General features: G+C 37.3%; 4 protein-coding genes across 4 annotated transcripts in view; 1 reads left to right on the forward strand and 3 right to left on the reverse strand.

The window, feature by feature from the left end:
• The window catches only part of LOC134745458 (ADP-ribosylation factor-like protein 4C), an 80,663-nt gene extending 73,614 nt beyond the window's left edge, over positions 1 to 7,049 (forward strand). The window contains exon 4 of the mRNA XM_063679503.1: positions 4,466 to 7,049. Within this exon, the coding sequence (XP_063535573.1) occupies positions 4,540 to 5,169 (630 nt within the window). The 5' untranslated portion in view covers positions 4,466 to 4,539 and the 3' untranslated portion in view covers positions 5,170 to 7,049. The remainder of the gene's footprint in view (positions 1 to 4,465) is intronic.
• A 2,934-nt stretch (positions 7,050 to 9,983) lies between these two features.
• Positions 9,984 to 11,814, reverse strand: LOC134745438 (uncharacterized). Its single transcript, XM_063679472.1, has one exon. It carries the CDS (start codon positions 11,732 to 11,734, stop codon positions 9,989 to 9,991), a length of 1,746 nt encoding a protein of 581 aa, XP_063535542.1. The 5' UTR covers positions 11,735 to 11,814; the 3' UTR covers positions 9,984 to 9,988.
• A 1,262-nt stretch (positions 11,815 to 13,076) lies between these two features.
• Positions 13,077 to 14,943, reverse strand: LOC134745246 (uncharacterized). Its single transcript, XM_063679241.1, has one exon. The coding sequence runs from the start codon at positions 14,926 to 14,928 to the stop codon at positions 13,144 to 13,146; it is 1,785 nt and encodes a 594-aa protein (XP_063535311.1). The 5' UTR covers positions 14,929 to 14,943; the 3' UTR covers positions 13,077 to 13,143.
• A 4,384-nt stretch (positions 14,944 to 19,327) lies between these two features.
• LOC134745247 (uncharacterized) lies at positions 19,328 to 20,967 on the reverse strand. Its single transcript, XM_063679242.1, has 2 exons — positions 19,951 to 20,967; positions 19,328 to 19,767 (listed from the first exon to the last, which is right to left on the reverse strand). The coding sequence occupies exons 1-2, from the start codon at positions 20,797 to 20,799 to the stop codon at positions 19,354 to 19,356; spliced, it is 1,263 nt and encodes a 420-aa protein (XP_063535312.1). The 5' UTR covers positions 20,800 to 20,967; the 3' UTR covers positions 19,328 to 19,353.
• Between the last annotated feature and the right edge of the window lie 310 nt (positions 20,968 to 21,277).

A 21,277-nucleotide genomic window follows, 5' to 3' on the forward strand; every position in this document is an offset into this window, starting at 1 on the left:
GATAAAATAAAAAAAAACTTTTTACAGATGTGGCGAAAGTAACTGTACTATACAGATACGATTGCGCTTTAAATATCTTTCAACGGAAATAAACATAAAAGTAAAAGGAGAGATATATAAAGATACATTAATAAAACTCCTTTTTTGCATGTATAACGGCATGTTTGAATAGCAGTATATTTAAAGAAACTTTCTCTTAATATTTGGCTGCTCCTGCTGCTCGTGTGTTTTTATTAGGCACTAAACGAAATTCTCTCGATAAAAACAACTTTTTGTCGTTCATGCGATACTTGCTTAAGGACATTACGTTAATTGCCTACTTGGTTCTCATTATTGGGCACCAAAGCTCCATTAACAAGTAGACGAGTTCCAATACTACGAGTAAAATTTAATCCCTTATGTCAGGACTCCAGAACCTTCGGAAGATTCGTCACGTTTACGAGTATAGTTTGTTTGAGTGTCTTATTATAACTCTGTAGGTACCTTCCTAGACAATTACATAAGCATTTTAATTAGAAAATGTGACGGCAATGGAATTGATTTCCTCTTATCTCAATACGCATCTAATTCCTTCAATTGTTCAACGTTCGAATTTCCCACAATAACTCCTGATTAAATGATCACGATTAGTGAATACACGCTAACTTTCTGTTCCGGTTGATTTTAGTAGATTTGCTATTCGCCATCTGAGGTAGCGTGGAGTTATGTCGAGGCGTGGCCCAGGTAGAGAAAGTAAAGGGCCACCAATGCATCCGTGCTTTCTCTCGACTCTTTTGACCCTACACACAGCTGTGAATCGAGTTGTCATGGCTTATTATTTACCACTTATACTCTTATCACTTGAAAGTTTTCGTTTGCTAATTTCCTTCTAAAATTAATGAATGCAACTAAAATTTTGCCAAAAATGCTTTCACTTTAAGTTAGTGGTAAACTCAGAAATCGGCTTATACTGGCGTGAATATGCTCCCGCATCTCGAGGAAATGCTTTTTATAGGTATACCTATAATGTTATGTTATGATGAATCTGACGTCAACCGCGTAAAAGGATTATAAATACTCTGTGATATTTGTACGTCTGTGATATTCTTAATCCTACACTGTGATAGATGTGGTTAATTGGCGTTGAATGTTAGTAAAAATAATTTAACCATGTGCGCATCCCCAATACAAGTGCTCTTGAAATCCACGAAGTATAAGTAGGTACCGACCGTATGGTGTATACGTTGTTGTACTTATTGTTATTGCATGCCGTACTTACACATTATACATCTCTGACCGACTGACCGTAGACAACCTTTGTTAATGTTAAAGTCGGTCGAATAAAAACAAAAGTTGCTATACTAGTTATTCGAGATAGACAGGTCGAAGGCGCGGCCAGTTCGGGTGACCGCCGCTGGTCCCACTTGCAAATTATTCGACCTCGAATTTTAATAAAAGCGAAACTTTCGATGCCCTGAAACAACTTTATTTTTTGGTAGTGCACTTTGTATCTGTTAAGCCTACACAATAATATCGACTACACTGAATCGCAATGATAACATTGATAACGGAACATAACGGAATGGGACAGAACTTAATTAGACGTGTAAATATGCTATTATTTTTACTGATGCAGTCTCAATTAAATACTTAGATCAAAGATTACGACTTCATTTTATTGTTATATTTTTAGCCGACTTTAAAATTAACGGAAGGGAGGTTCATGTTACCTACAACTGAAAACTTCCCGTCAGTTAGAAACAATTCATTTCCCTTTCTTCCCCTCTTTTCCCCTCTTTTCTCCTCTTGTATATCAAAACACAATTCTAATAATGGGATCCATAAATAATTTATGGTGAAGTGGAGCTGATAATGACCCGCATATATATTAACGCCGCAACGAGAAGTATTTCAGATTTAGCGATTTTTTTCATTATTGAGGTTTTTAGATTCGGACCATGAAGACTCGGCACGAACTTTGTAATGGCAAAGTGTGGAAGTAACATCATAAATATGACGTTTTGTCACGTCAAAGCTCTCATTTTTATCTTGATTATCTACATCAGTAAAGCTGTTGTTGATACCATAAATGAATTCAGCACCCCCGATTTATACGAAAACGTTACCAAACCCGGCCTAGCAGCTTTACTGATGTAGAGCCCTAAATAAACCTTCAAGAGCGGATATCTCCAAAACTATACAAGATATCGAAAAACTTGACTGAATAAAACTTGTAACAAATTAAATCTCTTTTCATTATGTATAAGTGACCAAGTCGCTCAGACGCATAGTTTCCGAGATGTAATCGAAAAACCGAAAAATGGAACCTTCAAACCCCCCTCTCCCCCCCAGCACCAGGGTTACGGCCGGGGACTTTTAATATGTTCATCTCCTAACTAGTCCAAACAAAGCTACGAAGTTAAAAATTGTGTTCATTGCATTTCCCTCTATACCTTCTTATTGCTTGGCCTAGTAGCTTAGACGAACTCTAAACTATGTATGCCGATAATAGTGCTGGAGGTGGTGAACACGAACGTTTCATGAAAATTAGTAACTGAAACCGGGAATTGTATCCTCGCCGTGTTTGGCCTAATTTTAGTTGTTCAGAGAGGGCTACGAGCATAAATTGCTGCATAAATTACTTTAAAATTAAATGTCAATTTTCTCTAGGGATACACACTTGCTTAAATTACTTTAATGGCACTTTAATCTGTTTTGTTTTGGTTTTTATTCTTCATCGGCAGATCTTACTGGAATAGATTGTGTTATTTAAATTACGTTTTGTAGTCGTCGGTGATGTAAACGAAATTAAAATGCAATGGGCAACCAGATACGTATCCGTGGGATAGGGCCATAGTTCAATTCGCTCCTCGAGTTGCGCAACTGCGCGCACAATCGACCATCGAAGGCTTGTGCAACGTAATTTAATAGCAACCATAATGCACAGACATTATATACCTACCTGACGAATACATACTAAGCTAAGCCACTTTTCTTAGTACCTTAGATTGAACCCATAGCGTAACGTCAAAACTGGCAATGTTTCGAAATCTGCAGCAGTGAATTAACAAGAAGTATATATTAGACATGCATAATCTTAAAAGGCAGCATGCATTAGAGTCGTTTAGTGCCCTCGCGTATGTACAAGCAACTTACATACATTACACGAGGATCTTTTGCGTACTAAGTGAATAATTTTGTTTAAGGTCTTGCAATCTGGCTAAAAAGGCGGTTTCGTTTTCAAATAACGACTCGGACGTTGCAAATCTTGAATACCTGACGATGGCGTGGCGTGAGGCCAATGGCCCGATTCGGGAGATCGAATATCCAAGTACGGTGCAGCGGCTACAATTGAAATTGCGGTGGCTCTCGCAAAACATTTGTCAACAAACTTATCGTAGGATCAGGTTCAGCTGTCCCTTTCTCGCGCGTTGCATTGGTAAAAGACGACCTTCGCGGGTGATTCTAAAGAGTCTGGCCCGTGCCTCTCAGCGGGCAAAAAGTCGTCGACCCGACTGTCTGACGCGAATGATAATTATTAAAGGGCGCGATGCCGATGGCGTCTCGTCTCATTTCGCTACTCCACCTGCCTTCTCCTGCAATTATTTTTGCACGGGCGGCTGCTGTGCGTAATTATTTTCGGCGGATTTTGAAAATATTTATAAAAATGTAGGAAGCTTTGCTTATGAACTTAACTTTAGTAAGTAAGCTGTTCAAAATATACAGAGAGCAAAGCCTAGTTAAAGGAATTGGTAAAAATAAAATTTTAATTTAAATTGCCATTATAAAATGAAATATTCTTAAGTTGATGCTTGGAAGCTTTTCTTAACTAATGTAGGTACATATTTAGTTGAATAAGGCATCCACTTGTACCAATTACGTACGGCTTAAAGGGGCAAGAGGTCTAAATTGGTAAGAACTTTTAATCAAAACCATTTATTTTTGAAAGGGTTCAATTAGAATTTAAATGATTTATGATGGTCGCTTAATCGTATTATTGAATCACTATTTCCGAGTAAAGTATAGCCGGTCAAACAAGTTTGATGTCAGTAGAAAAAGGCGCCATAATTCTAATTTTCTATGGGGCGATAACTCTTCGCGCCTACATTTTTTAAATTTGCCGCTCTTTTCTAGTGACGGTTTGACAGAGTAAAATGGTTTGACAGAGTATAGATAGAAGCGTGTAACCGCTTGCGCAACAGAGCAAACATACCTACAAGAATAGCACCAAACGACACACACGAATACACAGCTATAATGCAGGGTACCTATACCTCCCGAGTCAAATAGTCATAATGAGTTTATCACTCCTGCCGGCCTAGCCAAGGTGACAATCGCTATCGCTTCGACAATGAAACGTTTTGTGTCTCTCTATCACTCTTCCAAATAAGTGCGACAGAGACAGTTGCGTTTCGATCGCTACGGAGCGTAAGCGATTGGCATGTTGGCTACGCATACTCGTAGTCAATTATTTTCTTTATTTCAGGTGAGTTCCTGTTCTCCTCGTGATGTTGCGACCCGACGAGAGCGTGAGATAGCCGCCTCGTGCGGCGGCGCAGCATGGGTGCGAACATGGGCAAAAACTCGAGCCTGCTCGACGCGCTGCCTTCCGCGCAAGGCACGCTGCACGTCGTCATGCTAGGCCTCGACTCCGCCGGCAAGACCACTGCGCTCTACCGGCTAAAGTTCGACCAGTACCTCAACACGGTACCAACTATCGGCTTCAACTGCGAAAAGGTTAAAGGCACCGTAGGAAAGTCCAAAGGAGTAAATTTCCTCGTCTGGGACGTCGGAGGCCAGGAGAAACTCCGGCCGCTGTGGAAGTCGTACACGCGATGCACGGATGGCATTATATTCGTGCTCGACTCGGTCGACGTAGAGCGTATGGAGGAAGCCAAAATGGAGCTGATACGGACGGCGAAGTCGCCGGACAATACGGGCGTGCCGATCTTGGTGTTGGCGAACAAGCAGGACCTGCCGGGGGCGAAAGAGCCCCGAGAGCTGGAGAAGTTGCTGGGGCTGCAGGAGCTGGTGGCGTCGCCGCACGGCTCGCGCGACGCGCACACCTGGCACGTGCAGCCTGCCTGCGCCATCACCGGCGAGGGCCTGCACGAAGGCCTCGACGCCCTCTATGAGATGATACTCAAGAGGAGGAAACTCGCTAAGCTACAGAAGAAACGCGTCAGATAAACTGGCCGCGTGAAACTTGTGGCTACGATTATTAATGTTGTGATGTACAATGTTAAGATAATGCTCATCGTGTAGATATTATTTGATATGTCCGATGTGTAACACCAAATATTGTTTTTACTGTAGATATGAAGTAACGTCTTATGAAAATATTCCATCACAATGTTGCTCAAGTATATTGAACATTTTGAAGGAAACGAATATTTTGATAAAACTATAATTACTAGTCATTTTCTTTTGAAAATAGCTAGGCGGAGAAAACGAAATAAATTAATTAGGTACTGTCAGTCGGTCTACTAGATAACGGCCACAATTTGACAACCGAACGAAGGAATCGTGACACCTATGATTATGATCTTATGACCTTTCAGAATGTTAATACATGCGGATTAACTAATACAGAATAATTTTCATTGCCATTTTAGTGGTACGCGTTTATATTTGAATCGTAATTAAATTGATCCCCTTTCAACTCAAAACTAGTTCATTCGTTTTGGTCGAAATTAAACTAACACCCATAAATCATTTAATTTGCAAGAAAGTCAACAAATTTCACATGCATTATCCATAATTGCACAGACGAGCTGCAGACCCTGAATTAAATATATCTATAGTGCAATAATTTATAAATAGTAGTTACGAGTACACGTAATCTCTAGAATTCGTAGTATTATTCCCTATTACAGCTTTTCAGCAAACAAATACCTAAATCTTGAATTCTTGAATGTTTCTATCCCAAAATAATATGACCTTCCAGTAGTACAGCTCAGCCACCTAGTTGCTATTATAGCGGAAACATGAAAAGGGCAATCAAGCGATACAGTAGCGGCAAATAACCTATCATATTTTTTGAGATACATTAGCATATTTTTTTGTAATTTCTCAAAATCGGCTCTAGCGATTTCGATGAAATTTATAATATGGGGGCGTATGAAAACGACAATTTTATCAAACTAGGGTACATTTTTAAAATAATTAGTTTGCCAGAGTTTTCGCGGCAGCCCGGTGGGTATTAAATTGTAAAGTACAGTCGCCATCAGTTATATCGGAGAGGCCGAGGTTTTCACAAATATCTGAACACGCACTCTAATGCCTTGACAATAGAGGCGTGTTGACATATTTGTAAGCATCCTGGCCGCTCCGATATATCTAATGGCGACTGTACCTAACGATTCGATTTCATTTTCATACCAGAGCTTAACAAGGGCGAGAAATCGATGCATCTAGGTTTTATTGTTGGTAAGAATCACTTTTAAGTGTTTTCAAATAAGAAATTCAATATTTATAACATACATTAATTGGTGTGTGTGAAGTCCCCAATCCGCATTGTGTTTAACGTGGCTGCCTACGTGCAGTGGGACGTAAGTAATAGTATATAGTAATATATAGTATATATAGTAATATATATCGGTCGTGAATGTCGTGATGATGATACAATTATTGTTTACATCATATAAAGTCTAATTTCACGAATTTTGGAATGAATGCCTGCAAAAAAATTGCAATACCTATGATAGATTTTAGGCCGCTACTGTACTACAATAATAAATATCTGTCAAGACCGTAAGGGCTTTAAACTCTTTGAAGTTTACTGTTTTCGTGTAGACATAATTATTCATTATCATGAAAATGAGATATTTGTGCATAACTTTTTAAAAGAGGCTTTTAATGTTTCTGTGTCGAGAGTCTTCTCTATGTATATATGATGTAAATAAACGAATTTGGAAGATAATATAACGAAACTTACATGAGTAGATAAGTATTGCGTTGTAAAATAAGCATTTGAACGTTTGCGCATTTAGTTTAAGGAATGTCTACATAAATTATGTTACTTATATCATTTGGCCTGTTTTGTAACTAGGGGTCATCCATTAATTACATCACACGTTTAGGGGGGGGGGGAAGAAAATGTGACATGTTGTGACAAGGGGGAGGGGGGAGTCACAAACTTTGTGACGTCACTTTAACATTTTAATTATTTTATTCGGTGAATAGAAAGTTTTTGGAACGATAATCATTTTTCCTAACCTGTTTTGGGTTATAAAATTACTAATATTTCTTTTGTCAAAAATATTTTGATAAAATATTAATAATACTTAATTCGATTTGCCAATTTCATTAAAAAAATGTAACGTCAGACCAGGGGGGGTTTGCCAAATGTGACCAAGTGTGAGAAGAAGGGGGGAGGGGTCAAAAAAATCTCGAAATTCGTGTTAAATTAATTAATGGATTAATTAATTAATGGATGAACCCCTAGTAGCTACATCGACTCACCGGCCGAATTTTTATCTGGACTTAGAGTTAAGTGACCATCTTGTGGACCATGTCATAATGCACAATTTATACAGTGTAAGCCATTTTGCTGCATGGTCATGCTTCTTGAGCACACATATTTTACTGCTTTTTTTCTTAAATTGTAACTGTTTTAAAAGAAAATAACGCAAAACACACGTATGTAATTTTAAGAGTAAACAGACAAATGTTCGTAGATACCAAAATTAACACACGACGGCGATATTGTCTTTCGCCCTACGTGCTCCCGGACTCATTGCATCAACCAGCGTTAGCATAAAATGTAGTCCAAAATTGGCGCACTGGCTCTAAATCTTAGTATTTATTTTGGGGGTTTTTGCTGTCACACTGTCAGGTTAATAAATATGGCCAAACAGGCCCACCCGGTCCTTATTTCAGCTACTTGACTATTTACATATCTGACACTGACCATAGTGATCATGCATTCAACATTTCTGGGTCGACAAGTATCGCTGGTCTCAAGATATCATCAATTCATCACTGCTTGCCTGACCCAGAAATGTAACGCCAATTAAATTGTCAATGTCACTTGTCAGATGACAATTGCCAATCTGTTGAAATACGGGTCTGGTCATGGGCCCGTTTTTCAAAGCTTGTAACTTGTATAGCGGAAATTAATAAATTTACATATGTCAGTAGGTGTTGCAAATGCAATGAAGGTTTGTTATAAAGGGACTTCCAATTGTATTACAATACAATCTACAAGCTTTTGAAAAACGGGCCCCTGGTGCTTGTATACATACATTACACTGGCTATTTGGAGGCAAGTGAAGGAGAAATATCTATATCTCGGTCTTCGGTCATTTAAAAGCTTTAATCATAAGTATTTAACTTTACATACCTATTGTATAATTTTTCGTCGGTGTATTGTAACCTACTAACCTAACAAACACAAAATTGATAGTTATGTTATACAACTTACGCTGTTTAGTAAGCAATTCATATCATTTAATTTATTTATGGAGTGATTCATATTAAGGTTAACATAACAATTAGTTTAGGTCTTGCGGATTGCATTGATGTAAAGCTTTTACCAAGTTTGTTTAGTCATCATTGTAAATATGTAAATTCCAAGTAGTTATTCGTCAATACCAAGAAACCAAACATTTTTATGAGTAGGAAATGTACATTTTGTTATTTAAAGTGATTTGTTTTATTATATTATCTATCTATATTATATCCAATTGTATTTTGTTTGATGGTGGAATTAATAGGCTATATGTAGGTTGTTTTCGTATTGATTCCCCGTAAATAAAATCTGTTTTCAATAAAGTGTGTTTAATTTAAGAATTAATGTCTAAACCAAAGATTTATTGACTGTATAAGATGTGTAAAATCTGATATAAATTCGTGCCTTGAAATTCGTGATTGATGTACGTAGAGCCCACGCATCAGCAGATCTAGAGAGAGAGAGAGCAGAGCTCAAGTATGTACGTCTCCGTTTCGTACATTATGCCGTCAAGTGACCACTATATGGCGCAGTACAGCGCCATCTATTTCTGTTGTCAAATTCAGGGACACGATTTGATCTTAGACCTTGCACCTCTACTACAATCAATAATTATTAGGTCTAAATTACTAGGCGTCTTTGACCAACTCTAAGGGCAAGCAGAGCGCGCTTGCACCTCCTAAATGAATTCCTTACGGAACTACGATATAGCGAGAGAGACTGGTGCTGCCATCTATGAACAACTTTGGGAACAAATCAAATTATTTTTCCCCTCACTAGCTCGGAAAGCCGTCTTTTATCCTTTAAAACAAGCGGGGAAAAACGCATTTTATCCACTAGTGGGGAAAGTAATTTGACCTTGAATGGAGCGTGTTTAAGTAGCTTGACAGATAACAAAACGTAAAATGCTCATAATAATGGTTCGTTCGATATTAATTATCATTAAATAAATGGTTTGAGAATCTAATAAAAAATACCAAATTTAGCTTTATTTAATAATTTTAAGTCATAAACCTTAAGATTCCATAAGAAACGTTAGATTTTTTATAATGATGTTAAATATAATTCTGAACGCACAAGTTGAGTCGATGCAATTTCAAAACGCATCGTTGACATTTCATACGTCAGAACAGAAATGTCAACATTGTCAACAAAATTTTTACTTAAAAACACTTCTCACCGACTTACGTAAAAATCAGAATTTCCAGTGTTTTATGTTATAATATCGTACAAAAATAAGTGATTCCAGTGATGAAGATGATCTAACGCCTGTGGATGTTGAACTTTCCTCGCTATAGTGAGGGGAAAAGTTTTGTGTTACACACGGGTGCAAATGTATTTTACTTCTCGTGTGTTGAAACACTCGCGGGTAAAATACAACTTTGCACCCTTGTATAACAAATAACTATTATTAAATATTTTGATTTGTTTTTTTTTTTAATATACAGTACAGTAGTTATACAGTTTATAATTTATATATAGTAGTGAAAAAACAAATCAAAATTTTTAATAAAATAATTTGATTTGTTCCCAACGGTGTTCATAAGTCTAAATTAATTAAAATTTAGTTTCTGACCTTTTCTGCTTATTTTCGCTAAGCGCTTGTAAATAGTTAGCTGGATCTTCATTTGCTGTCCAATCTGTGAACAGAGCCAAGTATTCGAGCTGGGCCTCTGTGAGAGACTCTCGGGATGCTTCTGTCACGGTGCGAGGCCGCGGTGCCTGGCTCATTCTAGATTTTGTTCTCTGCTTTAGTTTGGCTGTTGGTGGCAATATAAAGTCCGGGCTATCTTTTGGCAAGCAAGTGCGCCTTAACTCCTTTTCCAGCCTTCTAAAAAGACGTAACTCTCTAGCAGCACACCTTGCCTTCCTCATTTTAGTCCGTTCCATTTCAATATAACGTTGAACACCCTTTTTTATGTCATCACTACATAATTCATCCAAACGTTTCCAATAATCCATATAACTTGACTCTAAAACTTTAGCAAGGGATACTAAGTCAGTGTTCATTGGTTTTTCGTTCAGTACCTTTTCATAGCAATATTCTAAATGTAGTCCCATTTTCAATACTTCCAAAGATCCAACGCTCTCGTAAAACATTCCTCTGAGGATATTGTGGAACTTTGCCTCGATTATGTTGCATCTCGTATTTTCTCTCTCCAGCATGTCTTCGAATTCTTTAATAGCGTTAACAACTGAGACACTACTTTGTTGGATCAACGATTTCAATGACACTAATTCTTTCTTTAGGGTCCTCACGTAAGGTGAGCTGTAAATAACGTACGTCAAATAATTCAGTTGCTGCTTTTCAATAGACTCGAACATATCCATCAAATCTTTCGGCCGCTGGAAGTAAAGAACCGGGGCGATAGGATTTCCCAGGCTTTCTTGTTTTAATTTCTCAAATATCACAGTAAATGGATCATCATCAGTAGAATATCCTAAATCAAACCCTTTCCTCTCTATCTCGACCGATCTAGCAAAGTCTCTGTGATTCGCTCGCCATGTAGGCGGAGATAGATAATAGAGCAGTCTTCCGTACTTCTGCTGCACACTGTATCTGTAATCTAAACCTATCAGTCTTGACATAATGTAGAACTTATCATTCGCGAGACTTTGCACTTCAGCTTCCTTTGAGTTTAGCTTCATTTTGAGTTCATCCCACTTTCTTAAAAAGACCATTGACTTGAGATAGTCTTCGGATATAAACGAGTCAAAATATTGTGCTTGTTCCTTACATCTCTGTATGCTGATTTCAAATGTTTGCAATTCTTTTCTCATATTAGATTCGATTCTCAAAACGCAATCTTTTATAAAACTAGTATGATGTCGAATTTTAAATAGACAATTTAATGAAGGGCCGAGTGATTTATAAAGTGGGATATAATTGGACAACGCCCTTCCATTTACATACTCAAAGAATTTTGGATCAATATCAGTCAATCCTTGGACTTCGTTAGGGGGAGATTCTACGTGCAAGCGCCTCCGCAGGTCTGTGCTAGCAATTTTATATTTATCATAAATGTTTATTGCTAATCTTGTCTTATGTCTTTCAGATTCTTGTCTCTTTGAAAACAGCCTGTATGGTAACAACAGTACATCATTCTCCAACTTCTTCACAGACAAAGGCTTACTTCCGGGTAAACAATACTTTTGTAATGAAATATTAGACGGCTTTCTTTTGCTTACGTAGACTGACAACTTTGGTTTTGGGCGAACCGTACACGTTATAGGATCCGATTTTCTAGCATAAACTATGGGTTTCGGAACGTTAATAATAAACGAGCGCATTTCGTCTTCCATTTTAATAATTGAATATTAATAATTATGAAATCAAGGTAAAAATACATAAATGTAAGCCAACTAGATTAACTAAAAATATCCCTGAAATCTTTAGTTAAAAATTAATTTAAACCTTAAGCGGCCTTGATATGAATATTAACCGTTTGAAAACCAATTCTTAAGTGTCATGACGCTGTCAAAATATGTAATCTTCATGTTTTTAAGTCGTTTAATATGAAATGTGAATTTTTAAACGGGTCAGTAGCAGTAGTCCTCCTGCCAGATCTGGTGCTGCTTTCCAAAAAAGTCTTGAAATACCGTCCCTAACTTTTTAATTAAGGCCAATGTGGAGAAGACCATCTGTCAGATAATACCGTCATTACCGTCTTCAAGCTCTTTCGTCGCTCGTACTCCACTTACAGAAGGTCGGTAGAGCAGAATAAGGACCGGAGCTGATTCCTCGCAAGAGCTCCTTCCTTTCTGATAGTGTCTGAGCGACACAGTAGGTATACAAATACAAGAGTTCTTGCCCTATGTAATGACGGTCTTCCCAAACAAAAATTTTATATGCCAGTCTTCCCCACATCCTTAACGATAGTTGGTATTTAGTTATTATATTACAGATTTTGAAGAAAATGTAAGGTCAGGGGTCAAGAATTGTATGCAAATCGATTCCCTTTCTATCCAGGACCAAAGGCTTCTTAGAAATACACAATAACAATAAAAATATTAGAAATACAAAAACTTAGGAAACAGTTAAAGATTTATGGCTTATTACAGTTAAATATTCATAAACGCGTTACTGGCCTGAATTAGCCTTTGAATCGTTTGTGTTTATATGTAATTTTGACTTATGTATCATTATACCTATAATTAGGGACACAGGGATAAAACATAATTCAACTAAATCAGGCCCGTAAAGTTTTATGAATAAGGGGGAAAATATTTGGAAAATAAAGTATTTTTTGTTATTTCTAGTGATGTAAGTAATAAGTAATAAATCCATTTGACGCTTTTATAGTGCCTCTGCCTTAAACCTAGGTTGGTCTCTATGAAGTTTTTGAATTTGGATAGAAAATTTTTTTTATGTCAGTAGGTACAGTAATATTTTGTCGCCGACTTGTTTACTATAGGTACATATATTTTTTTATCTTGACAATCGTTAATTAAAAAGTTAGGGAAAGTCTCCTAGGGATATTTTCGCATAGCAGCACGGGATCTGGTAGCTACAATTACTGGCCTATTTAAAAAAATCATCCTTACTTATAACAATGATAAGTCTGCATGACACTTTTGGATAGGACAAATGACCGTCAAAATGTTAAATCTAATCTTTAAGATTACTGCAGTGCAGTGCTACAAATCGATATCAGGTGTTTAAAGTTCCCAGCCAGCCATGTAAACCACACATTACTTACCCCTCTTGATCTTTAAATTTCACTCAAAGAATGGCGAGGCATCCATTCTAAGGCTGGTTTAGAATATTGATAATACGTTTTCAAGTAAGGTACTGGATCTGTTCCTTCACACCACTCCGTAAATAACAATAGCCCCTCTCTTTCTTCGTCTGTTATTCTTTTAAACGTATGAGCAACTCTCTTTTCCCCCATCAATAATGCGGCTGCTTTTCTTTTTTCAGCCAGGGCTTGGGCTTTTCTCGTTTTTTTATCAACAAACTTTTTTAATACAGGTCTTTTATATGTCACTGGAGGCAAAAACGCTTTATGCATAGCGTTTGTCATTTCTTTAAAGGCTCTCAGTTCTCTTTCGGCTTTGTATGCATTTCTCATCATAGTCAAGTCCTGAGCAAAGCAGTCATTTCGAGCTTGGTTCACTATTTTGAAGTCCAGGGAATCAAGTTTCAGGTTATAATCCTCGTACATTACTTCCATGATTTTCATAGGATCTTTTAGATTTTCGTGGTCTTCATCACTATTGCCAAAGACCTCTTGGTATACGAATTCTATGCAGATTTTTAGCTTTAATGTATCCGGACTAGCGACAGAGTGATAAAAAGGTTCATTCAAAATACGGTAAAATTTTTCTTGAAGATGTATTTCGTTTAACTTTTCCCTAGTTATTTGACTATTTATACTATCGATGTAATATTGAAAGTATTCGAGCTCTACTTTCGTAACTTTCTTTAGTGTCTTGATAGAGCGCATTAGAAGCTTAAAAGGATCACCGGTTTTAGCCAATTGGAGTAAATATTCTCTACTTTGTAATTCCATTGTGTTAAACAAGTGCATCATCTGTTCAGGCTTTACGAAGTACAAATGTGGGGCTAGAGGACTACTCAGCTCTACCTTAGCCTGTTCCACCATCTTGTCTATATCCGCAGTTTCTGCTACCTCATCGTCTGTTTTAAATGTATCGGTCACAAATAAAATTGACTTACTTGCCATCATTCGTAGATTTTCGTCATACTCTTTTCTCCATTCAAGTGGAGCCACATAAATTAAAAAGCTACGATATATTTTTAAAACTGATCTAATCGCGTCTAGTTTGAACAGAATGTTATTTAATTTTGTTATAGATGAAACCAACACAAGGAATTGATTATTTTTCGAAACAAGAGCATTGTAGGCAATTTCTGCTGCTGAAATTTTAGCACATGCCTTCTTATAATCTTCGGTAAGAAACTTTTGAAAGTTTTTAATGTGACTTTTTAAATTTTCTACAATCTTATCGTGCTCTCTAGTTTCTTCTACCAAAGTTTCATCGATTTTCATTATCAAATCTCTACGATAGCCTATTTGTTGGCGATTCATAGCATAATTTTGTATATTTTGAACGTATACCTTGATATCGTCAAAGCTTCGTAATGGTCGACCTTCAATAACAGTGTAAAATTCTGGGTGGATTTCAACCACTGCCCTGACATCGTCAGGAGGTTCCTCTATGAACAGCCGTCTCGATATGTCCCTCGTCGCCGCTATCTTCACATTGTCTTTCAGGTGCAGCGGTTGGGACAGCCTCTTTCTAAATATATTTTTTTCAATTCTGTCGCTGTACTTTATGTAACTGAGTAACTTCTCGGTTCTAGGCACACGAAACGGCCGACTTGCTTTTCCATGTTCTTCCTTTAATGCATGTTTTCTGTTAGTAAAGTAGTATTGGGTATTTTGCACATAACGACGTCTGAAAACTACGTCGAGTGTTTTTAACGGTACGAGAGGCTTGCGTTCTTTTTTAAGACAGTTTTTTGTCGACATTGTTCTTGTAAAAAATATAAATAACAGTGAGATAGATAAACAAATAATATGTCTGAAATCAACAAAAAATTGCAGAAATTGAAAGCTTCATTATTGATTACCAAATGTCACCATTAAAAAACCATGTAAGTCTTCTTTTGACATATCAAGTGTAGGTATGTAACCTTTCTAGATGCACTATTGTGCTTTTTACTGCTTTTTAAGGCTCCGTAGTCAACTAGAAACCCTAATGGTTACGCCATGTCCGCCAGTCTGTCCGTCTGTCCGTCCGCGGCTTAGCTCAAAAGTCTTTAATACTAGAAAGCTGCAATTTGGCATCACACTGTTGCCGACAGTGGTAAAATTTTAGGTTGGAGATACAATTTTTTTGGCTGCAACCCTATAGCGGGTGTCGGTGGAGAGGTTTCTCATTTGTTTCTCATCACATCACTCAAAAAGAATTGCGGTCGTTTTTAGGGTTCCGTAGTCATCTAGGAACCCTTATAGTTTCGCCATGTCCGTCTGTCTATCCTTCCGCGGCTATGCTCCATGACATGATGTTTGTCCTAACCGAAAATGAAGAGGGCAAAGAAGTGCGATCCTCAGTCAGGGGGGTGTCACTGCGCAATTTAGGTATATTTGGCCGGCGCACCGCCCGAGGTGTATGGCAGTGGGCTGCCGCTCGGCTCGCACGATAGTCGTGTCACGTGGCGCTCGCACAAAATTGTAAATACGCAATGGCTTCGAAACCTAAATTGCGATCTAATCTGTATAAAAGATAATGTTCTGTTTACGGATGTCTGAATAAACGGGAGAACAAGGAAGCAGAAAAAACATTTTTTTTAAATTCCGGACTATATTGACCGACATATTTTCAAAGGAATAAGTACTTCTAGGGATCCCTTATAGGGATAAGTCCGCCTTTGTACATTGTATATATTTTTTCACCTCAGCAGCTCGAACAAGCCTACTTTCGTCACTCTCTGGAGTGAGGAAAGTGCGACTTTCCTCACTCCAGGGAGTGAAACAATGTAGCTTTTTAATTTAGTGAAAGCCATGAACTTCATACTACGGTACGGTACGGTACTGTACGGTACTGTACGGTACAGTACGGTACGGTACGGTACGGTACAGGACGGGACGGGACGGGACGGTACGGGACGGTACGGTACGGTACGGTACGGTACGGTACGGTACGGTGCGGTGCGGTCCGGTCCGGTACGGTACGGTCCGGTCCGGTCTCTCGTCTCGTATCGTATAACCTTTAATATGTTCTCACTACTGAGGTGAAAAATTATGTGTGCAACACGAGAGCAAAGTTATTTTACATCTCGTGTTTTTTAATCCCTCGCTACGCTCAAGATTCTACCTTAGAATCTTTCGCTTTCTCGGGACTCAAAATAAACACTCGCAAGAAAAACCAACTTTCCTCTCTTGTTGCACAAATAACTATTGTTCTTTTATTGTGTTTGTAATCTGTCTTATGTACAATAAAGTGTTTACATACATACTTCTGTGGCATACCTACTTCCGTGAGAATCAGACATACTATCTCCGGCTAAAAAATTTATGTTTACAGAATCAATGTTTGTAATTCCTACATATTTATCTTAAAAATAATAAATCAGTAGGTATAGGTACAAAAACTTGTCAAGTGACAACCCCGTGCCGACACTCGCAGCTCGGTCATAAAACTGCGGCGCGCAAGGAAGATGCACGGTTCGTGCGCGGTTATAAGTTTCAATTTTGCTTGCAGGCGGCGAGTGTAGGTATAATTTTATACCTAAATCTGGCTTTTGTGAAGGAGTGAATTTTCTGTACGGTAGTACTATTAGTTATTCTGTGCCTCAGTAAAACCTGTAAATAGAGGAACGCCACAAGGGTCCATTCTAAGTCCAATTCTTTTTACCCTTTTTACAGCTGATCTCATGCAGTAATAGACTAAAGCACTGTTCCATTCATTTATATGCCGATGATACGCAAGTTTACTTATCGTTTGTTTTTTTAATTCAGAGACAAACTAGAGTGGGGGTCGATTGCGATATCGTTCGATACCAACTAACAAGCGAGATTTGTTAAGTTTCATTTCGAATAAAACGTCATCTCGACTGATATTAGAATAGAGGTCTAATCAAACTTCTTTTTTTTCAGAGATGTTCGAAATTTGAATAAAATAATGTTATCGAAATCGATGTTATTATTTAGCAATAATAACATTTTCACAGATAAAAAATTTGCTGTACAAAACAGTTTATCTTAATCTTGGCCATTATTTACGGATTTTGAAGGCATCATAGAGGGTTTATGATATGTGTGTAGATAAAGGTATAAAATAGCCTTAAAACTAAATTATTTTAAATGAAATGTATTTATTATTTTTCAATGTGAAAACCATACTTAAATTTTTTTTGTAAGTTGTTAATGCCATCCTCATTACTTTTTATAAGTGTCTTATCTCCCTGACAAATCCTGATAGTAGCTAGAATACTTGTAAAGTAAACGTAATATCCGCGATGAAACAAACAGCATTTGTTTTCACTCAAAAACGGAATAATGAGCGAAGCCGTAATTAAATTAGTTACACATTTATAACAAATTAACTTAAGTTCATAGCGCGATAATGATAACATATAGGTAGATGTACCTAAGCGTGCCAATCGCCTCGTAAACACATACGATATATTGATGTTAAGTGAAAAATAGGGAATATTACGCGAAACTCTGTGTAGGGGGCGCCAGGGCGCCACTACCACAATCTGAGTCTAACGCGAAACAAGAAAATGGAAATTTCGTTATCTGTCACTCTTGCATATTCGAGCCCTAAAGAGGCAGATAGCGAAATTTGAGATTTGCGTTTTCCGGTAGGTCATCTGTAAACAAACTGCCTTGATGCATCAATGTCACATTTTATTATCTCTGAAAACTTGTCAAAAACCTGTTAATGGTACAGTATGTATAAGTTACTCTATGGTTTACTAAAAAGGCTAGTCCTGCACTCTGGTGGCAGAACATTGCAGTAATATCCCCTATTGATCGCAGAACAGTTTTGTAGCCTACCGTTATATATTTAATAAATCCACACTGGACCAGCTGGTGATAGTAGTGATATATGGCGTCAAATTCATAGTATTTATATTTATCCAAAGTACTAAAAGTTTTTCACTTTTGCGACAGATTTGTCCCTTACCCATATTTTAAAAAGACTGGGATACTAACTTTAACAGGAGATATGAGTATTTCTTCTACATTATAATTATTAAGATATTAAGAGCAGACAAGATATCTCTAAAAAAAACCATTAAATAAATTGCCATTGGCGTACTTTTCTTGTAAATGTGATGTAAGACTTACGCATGTGCAGCAGAATCGTTGGTTTGTGATTGTGATGTCCGTGAAAGTAGTGAGGGAAATGAATAACTAGACCAACACAAAAAAAAACTACAAAACTGTTACCTAGTCAACTACCCAGTTTACCTACCAACAAATTTATTTCTCATTTTATGATCTTATCATTATGTGCACATATCGAAATTGAATACTTAATTCCTCCTCTTCACTATCGTGCCCGCCATGCAGTCATCGTCTATCATCGCCGATAGTGTAGAGGAGCCATAAAGTAAAGCAGAGCATCTAGTTAGAACCCTAAAGCGCTGAAAAAATATTCAGAAATAATGTTTTACAATTTTTTTCGTAAAACCGGTTTTTAATCGGTTAACCGGTTTTGTGTCATGTTTTTCGGTTAGTAACCGGTTTTGAATTTTGTCCGGCTTTTGCATTCCCTAATCTATACCAACCTATACATACTGTACCTTTAACAGGGTTTTGGACTTCCGGTTCGAACGCCATCTTGATATTAGCCTCGTGATTAATTCCTTTGTTTTTTGCTCATTAATATTGTTTAAAGTGTAAGAGAGTGTGGAGAATTAATCTCAAAGCGTGTTTAACCACCATTTTGGAGTCAACGGCCGGTAGTCCACGTGCTTCTCGTAAAATCCAGCTATCGGTTTTACGAGACAACTACAACAACCACCGAACAGCGTCGTGCTCTAAGAGCATTTATTTTGTTCCTACCCTTTTACGTGACATTGGCTACGGGCAACACCGCCCTCAAGTCCATCAAGAAAAGAACAGGGTTTTGACAAGATTTCAGAAATAATAAAATATGACATTGATGCATCAAGGCGGTTTGTTTACTCAGAGGATCTACCGGGAAACGCGAATCCGAAATTTCGCTATCTGCCTCTTTATCGCTCGAATATGCAAGAGTGACAGAGATACAACAAAAAATATTTTCTTGTTTCGCGATAGACCCTCTGATTGTGGTGTGGCGCCCTGGCGCCCCCTACGCAGAGTTCTGCGTAATATTCCCTAATTGTGTATACGGCATACGGATATAAATCCCAATAAAAATCTAATTTGTTAGCTACCACCTCAGATCAAATTCAATTAATAATTAATTTTCCTTCTTGTTGGCTCAAAGGACGACTTTAATCTTCTATTCAGCTTGTCGACGTCTTTTAAAAGTTTAGCTGCTTCTTTGGCGTCTGTCATGTTCTTTATTTCATTCTCATATATCTCTTGCTCCACTGCCTTCACGAGGTTCAAATCGTAAGTAGATAAATCTAGCATTAAATTGTCGTATTCGTTCTCCAGAGCCCTCGTCATTTCCACAGGACTGAGATTAGTTTCATTAGTAGCAACTAGTCTTTCGTAGGCATATTCAACGTAGTTAGATACTTGTAAAACACACTCCGATGACACAACGTACCTTAACTTATCGCCTAGAATTTTGTAAAATATTTCTTTAACTTCAATCTCGCGATGTTTATTAGTTGCGATCATGGCTTCGATTCCTTCCATCTGAAATTATTTAAACATTCTAGATAGAACTGAGTTATTTTAAATTATGATTCTAAATGATCAATTTATCATTAATAAGAATAATAAGACAAAATAAGAAAGGTGTATGAAAAATGATTAAATATTTGGTTTATAAATTGTTCTTTATTTTAGGTGCTAATTAATTAAATATCTCTTGCCTACCTTTTTTTGAATGAAATTTAATTGTTGGTTTAAAGCGGCTTTAAAGACGTCTCTCGATTCTAGTAATTTATTCTTTTCAGCATTTATTTCCTCTGTTGCAAGTAAATAATTAAGATTCTGGTGCTCCAACAACTCAAACATTTCCAAGAGTTGCTCAGGGGTCTCAAAATATAATTTTGGAGCTGAAAGTTTACTCAAGCGCTCTTTGACTATATCTTTGTTTACAGGAACGAATATATTGGAATCCATTTCAGTGATTTCAGTGTGGTGCCTGTCCAGTTGAACATTGTTATATTCCTGCCACAAAATCGGTGCAGCTGTATGAAGGAATCTCTCGAACGACAGCAATATCAGTAAAGTTTCGTCGATGTACTGCAGTTTGGACTTGAGGGTTGCCACCTCGTAATTTGCCTGTTTGTGCTCCTCAGTCTGATTTACCAGGTCTTTCGCTAAGCCATCCGATTTTTGCATAATAGCAATCGTTTTGTTATTATCGTCAGCCAAAAATTTGTCGAAACTTTGTTGACAATTATCGAAGTGTGCTGACGCGGATTCGTAAATACTCTTTTCATTTTCCATTTCTCTGTCGATCCTTAAAATTTCGTCAGTTAGAAATCCCCGAAGAGTCCTTTTTAAGGCAACTTTTTTAACATCTTCCTTGTATTTGTTCATGGAGGTGTTCGGTCGAATTTTCCTACCTTCAACGACGGAAAAGTAGTCGGGGTCGACATCCAAGATTGTTTTGACATGGTGATCCGTGTCATTTTTTTCAATCGGTGGTAACTTTATTCCGAAAACTGCTTTACTCGATTGTTTACGAATTAACTTTTTATTTGGAGTTTTGTCCATGTTGTTCACGGCAAGCTCATGCCGCTAGCGCTCGCTTTAGAATTAAACGATCGATATTGCTATAGTTACCGGTGCTATTTTGATATTAAGAGAATTCGATGACTTTTTGCTAATTCAACCTATCTACGTAATTACAGTAATCCCTGAATTTTATCTGCTTTATCTAAGTTAATTTTAGGGTCTTCTGCAGAACTTATTCGATAGTGTCCATCAGTCGTCAAATCGTTTATTTCATAAAGTTGAGGTATATGTACATAATATGTTAAACTACGGCCATTTAATTCGTTAGTACCTATTATGTACTAGGTTTTTTACATAATATTCCAAAAAAAAAGTTTAAAAGAACTTGACGTATTTACATCTGCTAATCGTGGAGTTGAGCCATTTTAGTTAAAGTTGTAGACTTTTTTTGGGTTGGGAAATATTTATGTTAGAAATAAAATAACATACTCAATAAATTTAAAAATTAAATTTAAAT

The sequence above is a fragment of the Cydia strobilella genome, chromosome 11 (assembly GCF_947568885.1).
Source record: "Cydia strobilella chromosome 11, ilCydStro3.1, whole genome shotgun sequence".
Taxonomy (NCBI): domain Eukaryota; kingdom Metazoa; phylum Arthropoda; class Insecta; order Lepidoptera; family Tortricidae; genus Cydia; species Cydia strobilella.

Bases quoted from the DNA above. Each gene is read 5' to 3' on its own strand.
- LOC134745247 (XM_063679242.1), bottom strand. From the start codon at position 20,799: ATGGACAAAACTCCAAATAAAAAGTTAATTCGTAAACAATCGAGTAAA. The intron at 19,768-19,950 runs GTAGGCAAGAGA...AAATAATTTCAG, and splicing joins TAAATTTCATTCAAAAAAAG to ATGGAAGGAATCGAAGCCAT.
- LOC134745246 (XM_063679241.1), bottom strand. From the start codon at position 14,928: ATGTCGACAAAAAACTGTCTTAAAAAAGAACGCAAGCCTCTCGTACCG.
- LOC134745438 (XM_063679472.1), bottom strand. From the start codon at position 11,734: ATGGAAGACGAAATGCGCTCGTTTATTATTAACGTTCCGAAACCCATA.